Source organism: Micromesistius poutassou (genome assembly GCF_964030765.1).
Source record: "Micromesistius poutassou genome assembly, contig: SCAFFOLD_5494, whole genome shotgun sequence".
In the NCBI taxonomy this organism is placed as follows: Eukaryota; Metazoa; Chordata; class Actinopteri; order Gadiformes; family Gadidae; genus Micromesistius; species Micromesistius poutassou.
The window spans coordinates 1-15,851 of NW_028178481.1; the positions used below are offsets into that span (position 1 = coordinate 1).

Genomic DNA, 15,851 nt, shown 5'->3' on the forward strand with positions numbered 1-15,851 from the left:
GTAGGCCATCCGCATACGGGCACCGCATCGCCGTCTCTTTGATGGCTGCACTTCATGGCGCACACGGGCCCTCACCCCCGGGGGACCCGAGAGATGACTCGTCGTCTGCCGCTCTGCCCGCCGCCGTTCTCCCCCGGCTTTAACGGCGGAGCGCGGAGATGAGGCGCCGCCGGCCCATCAGGTGGATCAGCGCCGAACAGGCGACCCTGAGCTGACGCGCGCCCGCCGAGAAACGCTGACGGGATCATCAAAGTCGGCGGCTCGTCACGTTTATCAGCGCGGCGATCAACTCAACCCGACGTTGACAAAACCTTGGCGGTTGCTTTTAAGGGTTTCGATTGGGTGTGTGATTGGATTTTATGGGGGATCTCATTAGATTCGATTTTGATTTTGATTCTTCGCCGTGGCTTTTGGTTTGAAAGTAAAAGTGACGCAGCATCGGTTGTCTTTTTTATAAAACACCAGATGAGCCGAGTAAGTTCAGGGATGTGTCTTTTCAGCTGACTTACCCTTTAAATACTGTCTTCATTACTGCTTTAGCTTTGAGCGCTACATTTGCATTTGGTGGTTGCTCCAGTGGACCTGAGATGTACCACCAGAAGACATGAATTGTTGCATTGCTTACAGGCGTTCTCGTAAAGAAAAAAAAAAAGCGAGATTGTTACGTTTCATACGCACTCATTTGATATCTTTATTTCTAACCGACTACCTCCACAGTCATCCAAGCCCTAGAGTGTCAGTTATTAATGTTTCCAATAATGTTTGGTTGATCCGAACATGGCTCTTCCTGCCCTCTCTCTGCAACAACCCCACTTAGTCCTGTTTCAGCGGCAAGCCGGTCGGGATCAAAACAGGGCCGAGGCTGCCACCGTGTGGCCATGTGTGTGAACTGGGAGAAGGAATCCGGACTTTGGATCGTAGGGAGAATGAAAAAATAGAGACATTTCTTCTCATGCTCTTGGGCCGGGGATGATATGCTTCACCATACTAATGTCTCATTAGTTATTTAGTTAATTAGCTGATAGGTAGAACTATTATTTTCCCCTTATCGCCGGATGCTGTCTTCTCGGACTTTATCAGCCAACATCCACAGGCGCTACCCTTCTATTGGAGTATTCACTTATTGTCTCGATAAGAATTATAGTGTAGGGTATATTCTCCATGCTGGCTTTTTTTCGCCATGTTCTTATTCAGTTGAAATGTAAAGAATAATCGATGTGATTTCTTATTTCTTATTCATAAGTGGGATTCATAGAGTCGAATACCTTACATCAGCACAGCCTCCATTAGGTTCAATAATATAATAATGTAACCGGTACTGGGTTAAAAAACGCTTCAGAGTGTCTTAGTCTGCCTATTTCAGCACATTATCCTAAAGAATTAGCTGAATGTGTAGTGCTGCAGGAATACATTGGTTCCATCAGTCTTTAAAGCCTTTTTTCTAAGGCACTCCTGGGCCCATCAAGGCTAATGCGTGTGGGTCCATAATTAAGATAATGAAGCGCTGTAGGAGGTATAGGAAGCTGAGGACGGTGGTGTCACGTGAGCGATGCGGTCAACACCATAACCGAGAGTTGCTGATGCCGGTATCGGGGTCTGTTAGACGCGGATCACCTCATCCAAGCTGGCAGATTTCTTGCCGATGTCAGGGGCTTCTGCTGGTTAACTCTCACCACACAGACAGCGCGTCGTCTCTTTCTCAGATCTCGTTTATATACTCCACCTGGAGTCCATGACCTTGACCCCTAAAGCCTAGCCTCCTATACTTTCCTCGTGGTGAGAAACTACAAAAGTCTTCATAGCTTCACAAGACTTCCTTCAAGGAGGCGATCACACTCTTAATCCGGCGATGTACATGACAATATTATAATGAAATAATATATATAATGATATAATAATAATATATAATGAAATCATTGTCTGACGCTTGTGAGAAAAAATAATTATACCGTCATCATAACCGATATAATCATGCATTTTCCAAGAATAGGCCTATATATCCACAGATAGGCCTACTATAGCTGCAAAAAATGTTGCTAGAATTATACTACTTTTGTACACCAGAAGGTGATAGTAGACATTGTGTCTTTACGTGGATGTGGAATGTGTTTGACGCAACTCTTTCGATCGTTTTTGCTTTATCTATGCGTCCTGTCAAGTGCTGAATAAAGACCACCGCTAGAGGGCGCCGGTAGACAGTGATTTACAGCTATACTGTACAGCATGTTGCTGAGTGACTATCCATTGTGTTCTGTGTTTGTGTAGTGCATGTGGATGTGTGGTAGACCCGAGTACTTCCTTGTCTCTTCTTTGTATGTATTGCATTGGAACCGATGGTTTGTGATTGAAAACCAATACAGATAGTAAGAAAAATAGATGAACAGGCATTAACAGATAAACCGATCAAGGATAAACTGCCAGAGAGCCTTTGGTGTTCGGAGGCTAGGGCTTTACTTGGAGTAACCGATTATAGCTCCTCTTTTCATGGCAAGTTCTGCTGTGGAAGGCTGGTGGCCAAGTCACTTTTCAGCTGTTCTTCTGTAGCACGCTTGGCCAAGTCACATTTCATCTGCAACAGCGACGAACAAACAGACACACCCAACAACTCCAAGACACGCAAAAACAAAGACACTGGCACACTCAAAAACAGATTCTCCCGATCTTCTCAGTTCTCCCAACACATTGAGCCACGTTCCCTGAAGGACATGTTTGTTTATTTTAACATTGGATATGATCCATATCCATTTCGAGCAATGCACACAGAAATCCGAACAAACGAAACAACAGCAACATAGCAGAACAGACAGGGTAACGAACATAGGCGCGGATCTGTGCTGCAACGTCTCTTAACTGTCAAGCGGTTCTCCCTCCCTCTGTTTCCCCTCCCTTGTTTCTTCCCCTTCTATGTAAATGTTCTTGTTTTCATAATCTTCATATTAAAGGGACTTAACAATATCGCCATTGTGGAGAATAAGTAAGGGGGCCTATGGGTTTGAAGCGGCGGTTTGAAACCGTTTCCCCCCCCCGGGACGCTTGCCTCTGAAAGGCTGCCGTCCAGATACACAACGGCATCAAAGGCTCCACGAGACATTCGTTGTGACCGATGGTGTTCAAAGCAGGCCGACTGGCAGCAAAACAATATCTCGGTCTGTGCCGGTGCTTCTTTAAATTGGCGAGACAAAACGTGTAATTTAACATTCGCATTCTCTGTTGTGCTTTTCTCACGTCGTTGCGTGTGCGTGTGCGTGTGCGTGCGGGTGCGTGTGTGTGTGTGTGTGTGTGACGCTTTTCTTGCACACCCCCCGAGAAAGAAATTATGTAATGTTATGTGCAAAAGTTTAGGGGGATTCAGGGAAATCTCTTTGTTTATTCTTTAATGCACCTGTTCCGGGGTTTTAATCCACAATGTAGACTAAAAGCAGGAATTAATTTGAGTTCCCTGTTCATCGCTGGGAATCGCAGCAATTTAATTGTTACAGCGGGAGGAATACAGATTACATGATGGTGCTTATCATCTACCTTGTTGTTAAAACATCTCAATTGATTTATAAAACTAAGAACTAAGAACTCAGATTAAAAAAAAACAAAGAGCACACATGAAGCAGGAAGTTTACGTCACATCCAGACTGTTTGCTTTTTAATGTGTTGTAGGCCTACGTGTAAAGATGTCCAAAATACAGCGAGACGGGAAGTGTCAGATTCCCTGCTGTAAGCCATATGCGCTGCCAGCACGGACGTATGATATGTCCTGAGAACCGTTGTCCTAGTGGCGACAGATGGAAACTAGTTCACAACAGTGTGGCTGTGGAGTTCCATATGAATGCAGATTGCCAGAAACGCTCATTTCAAAATTAGCTGCGCAACATTACAAATATGAAATATCCCCTTTCATTAATATCTATGAATACCTGATGTCCTGTCATCAATCATAGGTGTTCATCTAATCCTGTTTTATTGATATTTATTCATACTAGCACCTGAAGGACAGTTGATATGTTTAATACACTGTATATGCTGACTGACCCGGCAAGCAATGCACACAACGTAAAATATCAAAACAAAAAATAATGTTTAGTGACACGATACTAGAGGCAAGAGGACTTGGTTTCTGCTAAGCAAGTCACCGTATAAAAAGTACAAAACAAGAACATCAAATAAAAACACGAATATAAACCTCTCGTCGAGAGTCTCGTCAATCAATGAGACAAATATCCAAACCCATACCCATCCATCCAGAATGCTGACGGCCTGGTCTTATTATCGAGTTTTGCTCTAGACCAGGGCCAGGTGTATGTCACAGCAGACTTTTGCCCCCGCCACGCCTCTCCCACCCAGACATAACGCTGCTGCTGCTGCTGCCAACGCTCCCCAGATAAACCCAATTGCGGGTCCATGGGTTGAGTTGAGTCACTTCGGACAGTTGAGGGTCCAGCGGGCCGGCCGGTCGATCGAGGTCACAGCGATGCTCTGACAAAGGCTTCCCATGATGCACTGCTGTCCTCTGGCTCTTCACACAGCCTGTGTGTCTAGCTGCTGTCGCCCCGTCCCCACTCCACACACACACACACACACACACACACACACACACACACACACACACACACACACACACACACACACACATATAGACATACACACACACACACACAGACAGACATACACGCAAAAGTACAGGCACACACATGCATACACACTCACACGCACTCACACACACACACACAGACGTACACGCAAAAGTACAGGCACACACATGCATACACCCACACACACACACACACATACAACTACAGACATGCACACACACATGCACACACACACACACACACACACACACACACACACACATACAACTACAGACACACACATGCACACACACACACACACACACACACACACACACACACACACAACTACAGACACACACACACACACACAACTACAGACACACACACACACACACACACACAGACACACACACACAACTACAGACACACACACACACGCACGCACACACCCCAGACCCCCCTACAGCTCGCTCTTGTGTTTGATGAGGTGTCCGTTGAAGGTGATGTAGGTGTCAAAGTCATCGCTGAACACGGCGTTCTCCCGCTCCCCCTTGAACAGGCGCACCCACACCTGGTCGTGGGTCTCCAGCGCCAGCATCAGGCTCTGGCTCTGCATGACGGAGCGGTCGCTGGGCTGCGCGTACAGGATCACCGCCTCGCGCTCGTTGTGCATGACGTGCACGTACGTCTCCTTCTGGTTCCACGTGTGCACGTTCAGGCTGAAGTAGTAGACGCCCGGGACGTAGCAGTAGAACTTGCCGGTGAACATGTTGAAGTGTCCGTAGAGGTTGACCAGCTCCGTGTCGAACACCAGCGTCTGGTAGTAGTCGCTGGAGTGGAGGGCCTTCTTGCGGCCCACGGAGAAGGCGGCGTAGTGCGACTTGCAGGCCTCCCCCGGCTGGCCCAGGCTGCCCTTGGAGCCCTTGTAACCAGAGGGCCCCTGGGGGCCCGTCAGCCCGCTTTTCCCCGGTTTGCCCAGGTGTCCCCTCTCGCCGTGGTCCCCCTTCTCACCTGCGAAAAAGGCAGAGAGAGAGTCAGCATGTTGTGCATGAACTAGTTCAAAAGAACTAGTTCATTGAATAAGTTCATTTTTGCTATGAACTTTGAACTGAACTTAACGTATTTTTGCCTAAAGAACTTGAACTTGAACTAGTTCAGATTTTGTGACGTTCTGAATTGACGCTTAGATGACATGATTATGAAATAGAGTTGCTGCCTTAGTTGTGATGAATGAAACAGGTGTACAAATAATATCCACAACAATCTGAGATTGTAGTGATGGGCAGCTGGTAATGGAGAGGATTAATTTTAAAAAGATACGCACAGAATACTCACTCCCACAGTTATTCTTCGGTTTCTAAAATGAATGAACTGAACATGAACTAGTTCAAAACTGAATTGGTGAACTTATTAATTTTATTTAGTATGAGCTGAACTTTATACTAGTTCACGTGAAATGTGAACTTGCACAACCCTGGAGGGAGGTTGGGAAAACGGTTTCAGGTGAAGCCTGGTCGAAAGGAGCTGTTGTGGTCATGAGTGCTTTGTAGTTACAGCGCTTGTAGTTTTGGTCGAGGTATGTGTGCTTGTGGTTACACTACTGTGTGTCTACTCTATAGTGTGCTAACCAAAAGTGTTATTGTCGCGTACTTCACGGGGACCCTCAGACATCCGCCGCGCCCACTCGGCTCCCAGTGACTCCCAGTGCCTGACTCACATTACGCTGGGTTTTTGCTAAAACACAGTTAATTGCCGCGGTCGGGATCGCTGCGGGCAATGTGTTGCGCTCCAGCGAAGCCGAACCCCACATTCACATCGAAATCGTCCCCCCCCCCCCCCCACGGACACCAACTAACCCACGCTTTTATTTGTTTCTTCCTTAAAAGCCCTCAAATCTTCTTCATTTCCCCAGCGGGCAGGAGGCACACCTCCACCGGCCTCGCTCTGAAACCCCGCAATAAACACCAGATGTGTGTGTTTGTGTGTGTGCGCGTGTGTGTGTGTGTGTGTGTGTCTGTGTGTGTGTGTTATTGTGTGTGTGGGGGGGCTGCATGTGTTTGTTTATGCAATGAAAGCATGCTATTATTGAGTGAACCTTTGAGTATGGTAATGTTGATCTGGGGCACCACTTTGTACTCGGGCGGGGGCGGGTGGAGCTGGGGGTAGCTCTGGCCGCTGTAGCCCGACGGGGGGGGGTCCTCTCTGGGGTCGCAGCATCGGCGACACTCCCTGGACGACCTCTGCCTGCGGAAGATCCATTTCACAAAAAAAGCACCCCGGCCGTTAACCTCCTCACTGTGTGCTCGCTCTCCGCTTTTAGTTGAAAGTCGTTTGTAAACGAGGTTCAACGCGGACCAGATGGGCTCGATCGTAGCTTGTTAATTCACGTTACGTGTTTGTGACGTTTTGTTTGGTGCCTGTCGCTGTTTCCACAAGGCTTAGTTTGGTTAGTACAACGGCTGGCTGTGTGTGTGAGAGAGAGCGCGCGTGCAGATAATGAGCTACACGTCAGCCGTATTAGGGGTCTGCGGTTTTTCCCCTGGATCCTGTTTACTCTTCGACCTAAAATAGTGTTATGATGATGATGTCGGAAAAACCCGATGTCGTCCGAGACTTTTCTGCAGCACAACCACGTGCGGCTCCCTGTCTGAACGCGAACCCTCAGGTCGTTGAGTTCCCTCCTTGGTTTTCCACACACACGGAGCCCCCGGGTCGACGTACCCGCCGTCCCACGCCGCCCCCTCCTCTCTGGGGTAGCGGTCCGCCGGGCGGCCCCTGGGCTCCATCCTGCCCGGACCCCTCTGCTCAGACTCCGCTGGTCCTTGGTCCAAGGGGGTCCGGTACGCGAGGGCCGCCGGCCACGGACCCAGGCAGAGCAGCACGGCCCACACACACATCACCTTCATCTGCCACGGCACACAAGGACACACACACACACACACACACACACACACACGTGTTAGAAAGAAAACAAATGGCTGTGAAGTGAGTGAAGCTTTGATACTCAAGCCTGAGTTTTATATATATATATATATATATATATATATATATATATATATATCTAATAAATAGATGCACAGCCACGGTCAGTAAACAGGCGTTTACAGGGGGCCGCGTTGAAGCAAGAAGTTTTGCGGCCTTCTTGTAGCCACCAGCTCTGCGGCCGCCGTAGCTGGAGAGCACTACTAGGGTGGAATTGGACGGTGAATTTAGACTGTAGACAAAACACTTTGCTGTCTGTGCTTATACTAGGACAGGCTCTCCGACGGAGCGGCCAGGATCTGACGTGAACACCTTTTGGAAACATCGGAATATGATCTGTTTTATTTGAATGTCAGTCAGAGTTGAATGGCAGCCTCCTCCTCCTCCGTGCGGTTCGGTGCTGGAAGCAGGGAATTCATTTAGCTCCAAGACCAAACTCATCAGCGCTGAGCAGGATGCGGTGAAACATCTGACAGCAATCCGTGGCACGTTGTGAAAAGACTTGACGCCACGCAGAGTAACAGTAACGTTGTTGCTTCGTGTCGGGCTGTCATACTGGAGGGAAAGTCCAAAAGCAACAGTCAGACATTCGCTCGCTCTCTATTACAAGATCGACCAAAACTGAAGCCGATGTATTACTTTTACATGCAATTTTTACTACAATAAGTTGTTTCCCCTCCAACATATATGAAGCCTGAAATGACGATTCACACATCCAACTTTAAGGATCACATTTGTATTATAATAACCTTGTGTTGTAATAACCTTTTACTGCTAACTGGTGTGAATAATATTGTTTGTTTTTACTAGGACAAAGGTCTTATTACAGATGTTGCAAAATACATATTCCTGCCATTTGACACTATAAGAGCACGCACACATAAAGGTTAATCAATTCAGATCTATGAGTTTACTGCAACACAGGTCATCCTAATTATACAGTGGATTAACGGTTTACTCCTACACGTGTAATTGTCTCCAGGTTAATGAAGGCTCTCCAGATTTAAGACCACTCAGCTACGTAGACGCCTGCTCACGGCCATTACGGCAAAACGACGGGACGAAACGAGACCATCGTTATTATGATACTAACGTGAAACTACGCAACATACGGGAATGGGAGGCGGATTTCTGAGTAGAACCATAAATCAAATACAAATACTCAAAGTGCTAACGCAATTCAAACTAATGACCACGTCTGAAATCGGAGCGACAGGAAGTTGGCTGTTTAGCATCAGAGGCACCACTATAATCAAACTAAGGGCCCCTGTGTTTGTCTTCCACAAAGCCCCTTCTGCCGGACAAGGGGGCCGCCATTATCGGCCCTGATTGTAGCCACAGCTTGATTAACCCGATGACAATCACCCTATCGCCACTCAATCTGTCCTCCTTTCATCTTCCTTCTTTCTTTCTTTCTTTCTTTCATTCCTTCTCTGTTTCTCTCTTTCAATTTTTCTCCACGTCTTGCTCTGGCGCCGTCCGTCTCTCCGTCCGTCCGTCTGTCCGTCCGACAGCGTTCAACGAGTCAACGTTTAGGGGGATCAGAGGTCTGTCTGGATGCAAACATGGGATTAGCGGGGGATTAGAGATTCCTCTCAGTGCTTCCAAGCCTTTGAGTTTGACCTCTTGCTCCGGGAAGACGTCCGGGAAGAGAAGGCCCCAGAATACAAAGGAGTCTTATTATCCTGATATGCTGCCCCACAACACAGCCACCACTCACCCACCACTCACCCGCTACTCACCCGTTACTCACCCGTTACTCACCCACTACTCACCCACTACTCACCCGTTACTCACCCACTACTCACCCACTACTCACCCGTTACTCACCCACTACTCACCCACTACTCACCCGCTACTCACCCGTTACTCACCCGTTACTCACCCACTACTCACCCACTACTCACCCGTTACTCACCCACTACTCACCCACTACTCACCCGCTACTCACCCACTACTCACCCACTACTCACCCACTACTCACCCGTTACTCACCCACTACTCACCCGTTACTCACCCGTTACTCACCCACTACTCACCCACTACTCACCCACTACTCACCCGTTACTCACCCACTACTCACCCGTTACTCACCCGCTACTCACCCGTTACTCACCCACTACTCACCCACTACTCACCCACTACTCACCCGTTACTCACCCACTACTCACCCACTACTCACCCACTACTCACCCACTACTCACCCGCTACTCACCCGTTACTCACCCACTACTCACCCGTTACTCAACCTACTACTAACCCTAACACCCTGCTCAAACACACAACAACCCCCCCCCCCCCCCCCCCCCCCTCACCCCACCCCTCCCCCCACACAAAGCGGATCTCTTCTGCTGACCGAGCGGCGGCGTAATGAGACAGTCAATGAACACGTTGGGCTTTGAAGACAAGCATGGCTGCCCAAAGTCCAGACGTCCAAGAATCAAAGCGTTCTGCTCAGCGTGTGCTTAACTTCCTTGTGACCTCCCCCCCCTCCATCCCCCCCCTACAGAAGTCCTTGTCGATGTGCTGTATGTTATCTCAGGGTAAGACATACATCTTGTCACCGTTTGAACCACTCTGTTTAACCTTTGTGTAGTTTCGGTTTCTTCCACCCTGACATCCTTTAATCTCATTAGCTGAGAGTGTGTTCCACCTGTGTTGATTGTTTATGGTTTCCTCCTGTGTGTTCAAGCCTTTGGTTCTATTTCATTGTCGGGCCCATACACCGTCTAGTCTAGGCTTCGCCTTATGGGCTGGTCCGCACACGGGAACAGCCCATAGACAGCGTAGCCTACAATCATAGAACTAGAATTATAACTATCTATTATAACTACATCATAACTATCGTTTTGTTTGCCCTCTCTGATCATCCTGTCCCGGCGTTAACCCGGTCTAGTCTGTGTCTCGGTTGCTTTGAGATGAGTCAGGCAGTTTTTTTCCGACTTGTTGCCCATCGTCATCTTTTTTTTTGTCTCGACCTTTTTGTTCCAAGCCGTTTTTTGTTTCTGCACTTGAGTCCACAATCCTGCGACGTGTTTTGAACTGCCTCATTTCTGCTTCAACTGACTCTGCTTCACTGGCAACTGCCAATCGCAAGAACACATCATAAGGGATGGGCCTCCGGGATGATGTCATCACATCGTAATTCTTATCAAACTTTCCATGATATCAGTGGCTGCCTATCAAGGTGCTTGTGTGACTAACAGCCACTATATGCGTCAAACTGTGAACCATCCGTTACTGTTTCCGGGTTTACAAACCTGTGTATTTTGTCTACTAAATGTACTTAATACAAAAATACTAAATACCATTGTGTGTTTATGGTTGTACCACTATTTGCATTTTCAGAATATCACCTTCAACTTTTTTGCTTACTCTCCCTGGTGTGGCTTCAGTTCTTCATATATCTGTACTTTTGGAAATGTCAGATTGAAAAAATAACATTATTATTACGTTATCATTATACTTATTACAAAATATTTATCCTTTTATTGTTGCATTTGAGCCGAGTTATATTGTGAGCAAAAGCGTGTGGATACATGTTGAAATACTACGCATGGACAGGCTTCCCATTTGCGTCATCAGAAATTAATTAACAAATTGTTTCTACATTCATTAGATGTGTCTATATGTTTAGATTTTTTGCTTTACTTGTTTGAGATGTCTGTTCATCATTCACTAAATCACATGCATAGAGGATCGCTAAAACAAAATGGCGCCCACTCTGTCGAGTCTTGTGGCCTGAGTATGACTCATTATTTGCTCCATGGTTGCATCTACAGCAAAACCCTATGGCATGATTTGGTTTTAATTCAGCACTGAAATCACGGCTGTGGCAGCAAAGAGCGTGAGTTGTTGTTCACCCATTGTCCAGTGATGAGTACGTCCTACGTTTATTCATTCGTTTTAATCAGGCATCATTTTCAAAAGCCAGTTGTATCAATTATTTAAAAATGTGACAAAGCAAAGTGTTGATTGTCTAGCTGCCAGAATATAAGTTTCTTTTTGTATCCATGGACCCTTCTCTACCTAATGAAGCTTACAGCACTTAACCAAAATGAGGCTGGTCTGCTCATCAAACATCTGTTCACCCATAGAGAGAACACATGTTGAAACCAGCCTTTGGCATAATAATTAATAAGTGGAAACATTTGTCTGTGTGTGTGTGTGTGTGTGTGTGTGTGTGTGTGTGTGTGTGTGTGTGTGTGTGTGTGTGTGTGTGTGTGTGTGTGTGTGTGTGTGTGTGTGTGTGTGTGTGTGTGTGCCTTATCTGTGTGTGTCTAATATCTTCTTGTGCAAGCTTGTCAAACTGTGGAAGCATCATGCCCACCTCATTATTAGTTTTGTGTGTGTGTGTGTGTGTGTGTGTGTGTGTGTGTGTGTGTGTGTGTGTGTGTGTGTGTGTCTGTGTGTCTGTGTGTGCATGCCTGTGTGTGTGTCTGTGTGTGCATGCCTGTGTGTGTGTGTGTGTGTGTGTGTGTGTGTGTGTGTGTGTGTGTGTGTGTGTGTGTGTGTGTGTGTCTGTGTGTGCATGCCTGTGTGTGTGTGTGTGTGTGTGTGTGTGTGTGTGTCTGTGTGTGCATGCCTGTGTGTGTGCGTGTGTGCGTGTGTGCGTGTGTGTGTGTGTGTGTGTGTGTGTGTGTGTGTGTGTGTGTGTGTGTGAATGTGTGTGTGTGTGTGCATACGTTTGTGTTTGTATTTGTGGGTGCCTGTCTCCATTCACCCAACAGACCAGAAATCCTCCTTCATGGCCCAGTTCCTTCCACTGGTGGTCAGCAGACCCAGGTAACTGGTTTTGTTCCAGTGTGGACGTGTGGTGAAAGCCACAAGGCTTAGCCAGACACACTCTCTCCACACCCCCCCTGGCCCGTCTTTGTAAACAATGACATGAAGTTGTTGTACCTGTCGTACAATAGCACCAGGGGCAGCCAAGTAGATGTACTGCAACCACTTAAACAAAAAACAACCACAAAGCAGTAAATGCTGAGTTATATATATATATATATATATATATATATATATATATATATATATATATATATATAGAATAGGGTTAGTAAGTACAAATGTCCTTATTGTAAGTCATTTTCGATAAAAGTGTCTGCTAAATGCTCAAATGTAAATGAATATATACCGGGGGCGCGTAAATATGATATTACGATTCTTTGATATACTTATTGATTTGCTCGGGGAAGTTCATCCTCTGCTTCCTCTCTGGGGGCTGCGAGCCGTGGGTCTGCCACGGGGCAGGGAGGGGAACCAGCTCCAGATGTCTCTGCCTTGGTAATGAGCAGGGCGGGAGTAATTTAAGTGCATGTTTTTTTCTTTGTTGTGCGGGAGTAAAACCTGAGCACCTGTAGGTAAACCTACATGAACACCGGGAGAACGTGAAGCCCCGTCCACACGGCCGAAATACTATCTTTTTGCCCCTCTGTTTTCCTTTGATGCGTTCAGGATTATCTCCGTAAAGACGGACTCGTTGCGAAAACGCATGGAGCTTGTAGAAACGCTACAGCAGTGCATAGTTCAAGCTCCACACAGAAAAGTCCCGCCCCTTAGGGTTCAATGTATATTTCGGTCTATATGTTTCTGTGTATGTGAGATATTTGTGGGGTCTATTTCAGTTCCTCAGGGGGGGGAGAGCTGAGGTGGCAATTCATCTGTGGTTGATCGGACCATTGGCTATTTCTCATTGGCTATTTATTTCTCTTTGTGTGTGTGTGTGTGTGTGTGTGTGTTTGTGTATCTTTTCGGCTATATCTTTTCAGGATATGGCCATTTCCTGAAAAGTACAACCCCCCTTAAACACTCAAGAAAACCTGGGTTGAACTGGCAGAAGTCAACAAACCTCTTATATCACGGCTTGTGTTATTTCTGTTTTGCTTATTGTGATTCAGAGTTGTAAAAACTTTTAAAGGTTAGAAGAAATAAATCCTACGTGGCCAACGGCGCCAAACTCCCCCCTCCCTTCCTACCGCCGGCAGCAGATGCTGCGGAAGTCAAATGAAGGTCTCGTTGGAGAGGTGGAGAGAGTTCAAATGTTAATAAGCTGTATAGCGTCTGAGCTAAAGTGAGCACTTATCGCCCGGTGAACTGTGAGGCAGTTTAATCTACCCAACTCATCACATACCACAAGTAACAATTCACACTATCCCTCCCACACGCACGCACACACACAAGCACAACACACACATTGCTGCCCACACACACACACACACACACACACACACACACACACACACACACACACACACACACACACACACACACACCACAACACACACACACACACAAACACGCACACACACACACATACACACACTCACACATGGGTACACACACACACACACACACACACACTCACACATGGGTACACACACACACACACACTCACACATGGGCACAGACACACACACACACACACACACACACACACACAGATGCAAAAGTATTTTAGCATGCACTCACCTGTTACGTTAAGGATAGCCAAAACTATGAATAACGTGCAACGGCGAGAATGCAGAAGGCCTGACAGAGCAGCAGAAGTGCTGCAGGCGGGAAAGAGAGAGGGGAGCCACAGCAGCCACAGTGAAACACTCACCAAACGTGGAAAAGTTGCACAGGGATGCGGCTGGGTTATGTCACCTAGAGGTCCTGCTGCCATTTGGTTTCCAACTGTTTAGAGTCACCTTAACCTCCATTCTGTCTGTCTGTCTCTCTCTCTCTTTTCTTCTCTCTTTCTATTTTATGGCTTTCTCTCTTGTCCTGAAATGCTCTCTCTCATCTCTCTCTCTCTCTCGTTCTCGTTCTCTCTCTCTCTCGTTCTCGTTCTCTCTCTCTCTTTCTCTCTCTCGTTCTCGTTCTCTCTCTCTCTCTCTCTCTCTCTCTTTCTCTCTCTCTCTCTCTCTCTCTCTCTCTCTCTCTCTCTCTCTCTCTCTCGTTCTCGTTCTCTCTCTCTCTCCGATCTCTTTCTCTCTCTCTCTCTCTCTCTCTCTCTTCTCTCTCTCTCTCTCTCTCTCTGTAATGAGGAGACAGCTGCATGGCCTATGCTTTGGCATGCCCTGCACATTTACACCCCAGGTTTTATATTTTCCACTCCCTCAGGACCACTCGCCTCACCCTTTCTCACTCACTCTCTGAGTCTCTCTCTCTCTTTCTCTCTCTCTCTCTCACAAGCGGCTCCTTGTCTCCAGTTCCCAACAGATCCCCGTCCAACATCGCCCGTCCCCCGTTAAACCACTGGCATCACTCGGCTCCTCCGACGCAGAGCGAAACCGTGAGGTGGCGACGGCGCGGGCCTGATGAACTACGTCAACACCGACAGCCGCTCAGTGGGCAGCTGTCTCTCTGCGACCACAACGCGGGGCGAACCATAGCATTGGGCGGTGTCTGGTGCTCTATTGTCAGCCCGGGGGGGGGGGGGTGTTACAGGCTGGGAACCTAACACCTGCTCCAGGTCAGCCCTGCTCACTGCTGGTTTACCCAGACCAAGGGGGCTACAGTAGCTGTGTCCCATGAGGGCGGTGGTGCGTGGTGGTGGTGGTGCTGGTGGTGATGGTGGTGGTGACGGTGGTGGTGGTGGTGGTGGTGACGGTGGAGGTGACGGTGGTGGTGATGACGGTGGTGGTGGTGGTGATGGTGATGGTGGAGGTGACGGTGGTGGGGGGGTGACGGTGCGGTGGTGGGTGACGGTGGTGGTGGTAGTGGTGACGGTGGTGGTGGTGACGGTGGTGGTGGTGGTGGTGACGGTGGTGGTGGTGGTGACAGTGGGGATGGTGGTGGTAGTGGTGGTGACGGTGGTGGTGGTGGTGGTGACGGTAGGTGGTGGTGGTGGTGACGGTGGTGGTGACGGTGGTGGTGGTGGTGCTGGTGGTGGTTGTGGTGGTGGTGGTGGTGGTGGTGATGACGGTGGTGGTGGTGGTGGTGGTGACGGTGGTGGTGGTGACGGTGGTGGTGGTGGTGGTGGTGACGGTGGAGGTGGTGGTGGTGGGGGGGTGACGGGGGTGGTGGTGGTGGTGGTGGGGGGGGTGACGGTGGTGGGGTGGGGTGACGGTGGTGGTGGTGTGACGGTGGTGGTGGTGGTGTGACGGGGAGGGGAGGTGGTGGTGGTGGGGGGGGTGACGGTGGTGGTGGTGGTGGTGGGGGGGTGACGGTGGTGGTGGTGGTGGTGGTGGTGGGTGGTGGTGGTGATGGTGGTGGTGGTGGTGGTGGTGGTGACAGTGGTGGTGGTGACAGTGGTGGTGGTGGTGACGGTGGTGGTGGGGGGGTGACGGTGGTGGTGGTGACGGTGGTGGGGATGGGTGG

General features: G+C 48.3%; 1 protein-coding gene across 1 annotated transcript; it reads right to left on the reverse strand.

The window, feature by feature from the left end:
• Positions 1 to 5,025: 5,025 nt before the first annotated feature.
• LOC311373709 (complement C1q tumor necrosis factor-related protein 1-like) lies at positions 5,026 to 7,436 on the reverse strand (the record flags this gene model as incomplete). Its single annotated transcript, XM_084490335.1, has 3 exons — positions 7,287 to 7,436; positions 6,661 to 6,809; positions 5,026 to 5,576 (listed from the first exon to the last, which is right to left on the reverse strand). Exons 1-3 carry the CDS (start codon positions 7,349 to 7,351, stop codon positions 5,026 to 5,028), a joined length of 765 nt encoding a protein of 254 aa, XP_084346461.1. The 5' UTR covers positions 7,352 to 7,436.
• Between the last annotated feature and the right edge of the window lie 8,415 nt (positions 7,437 to 15,851).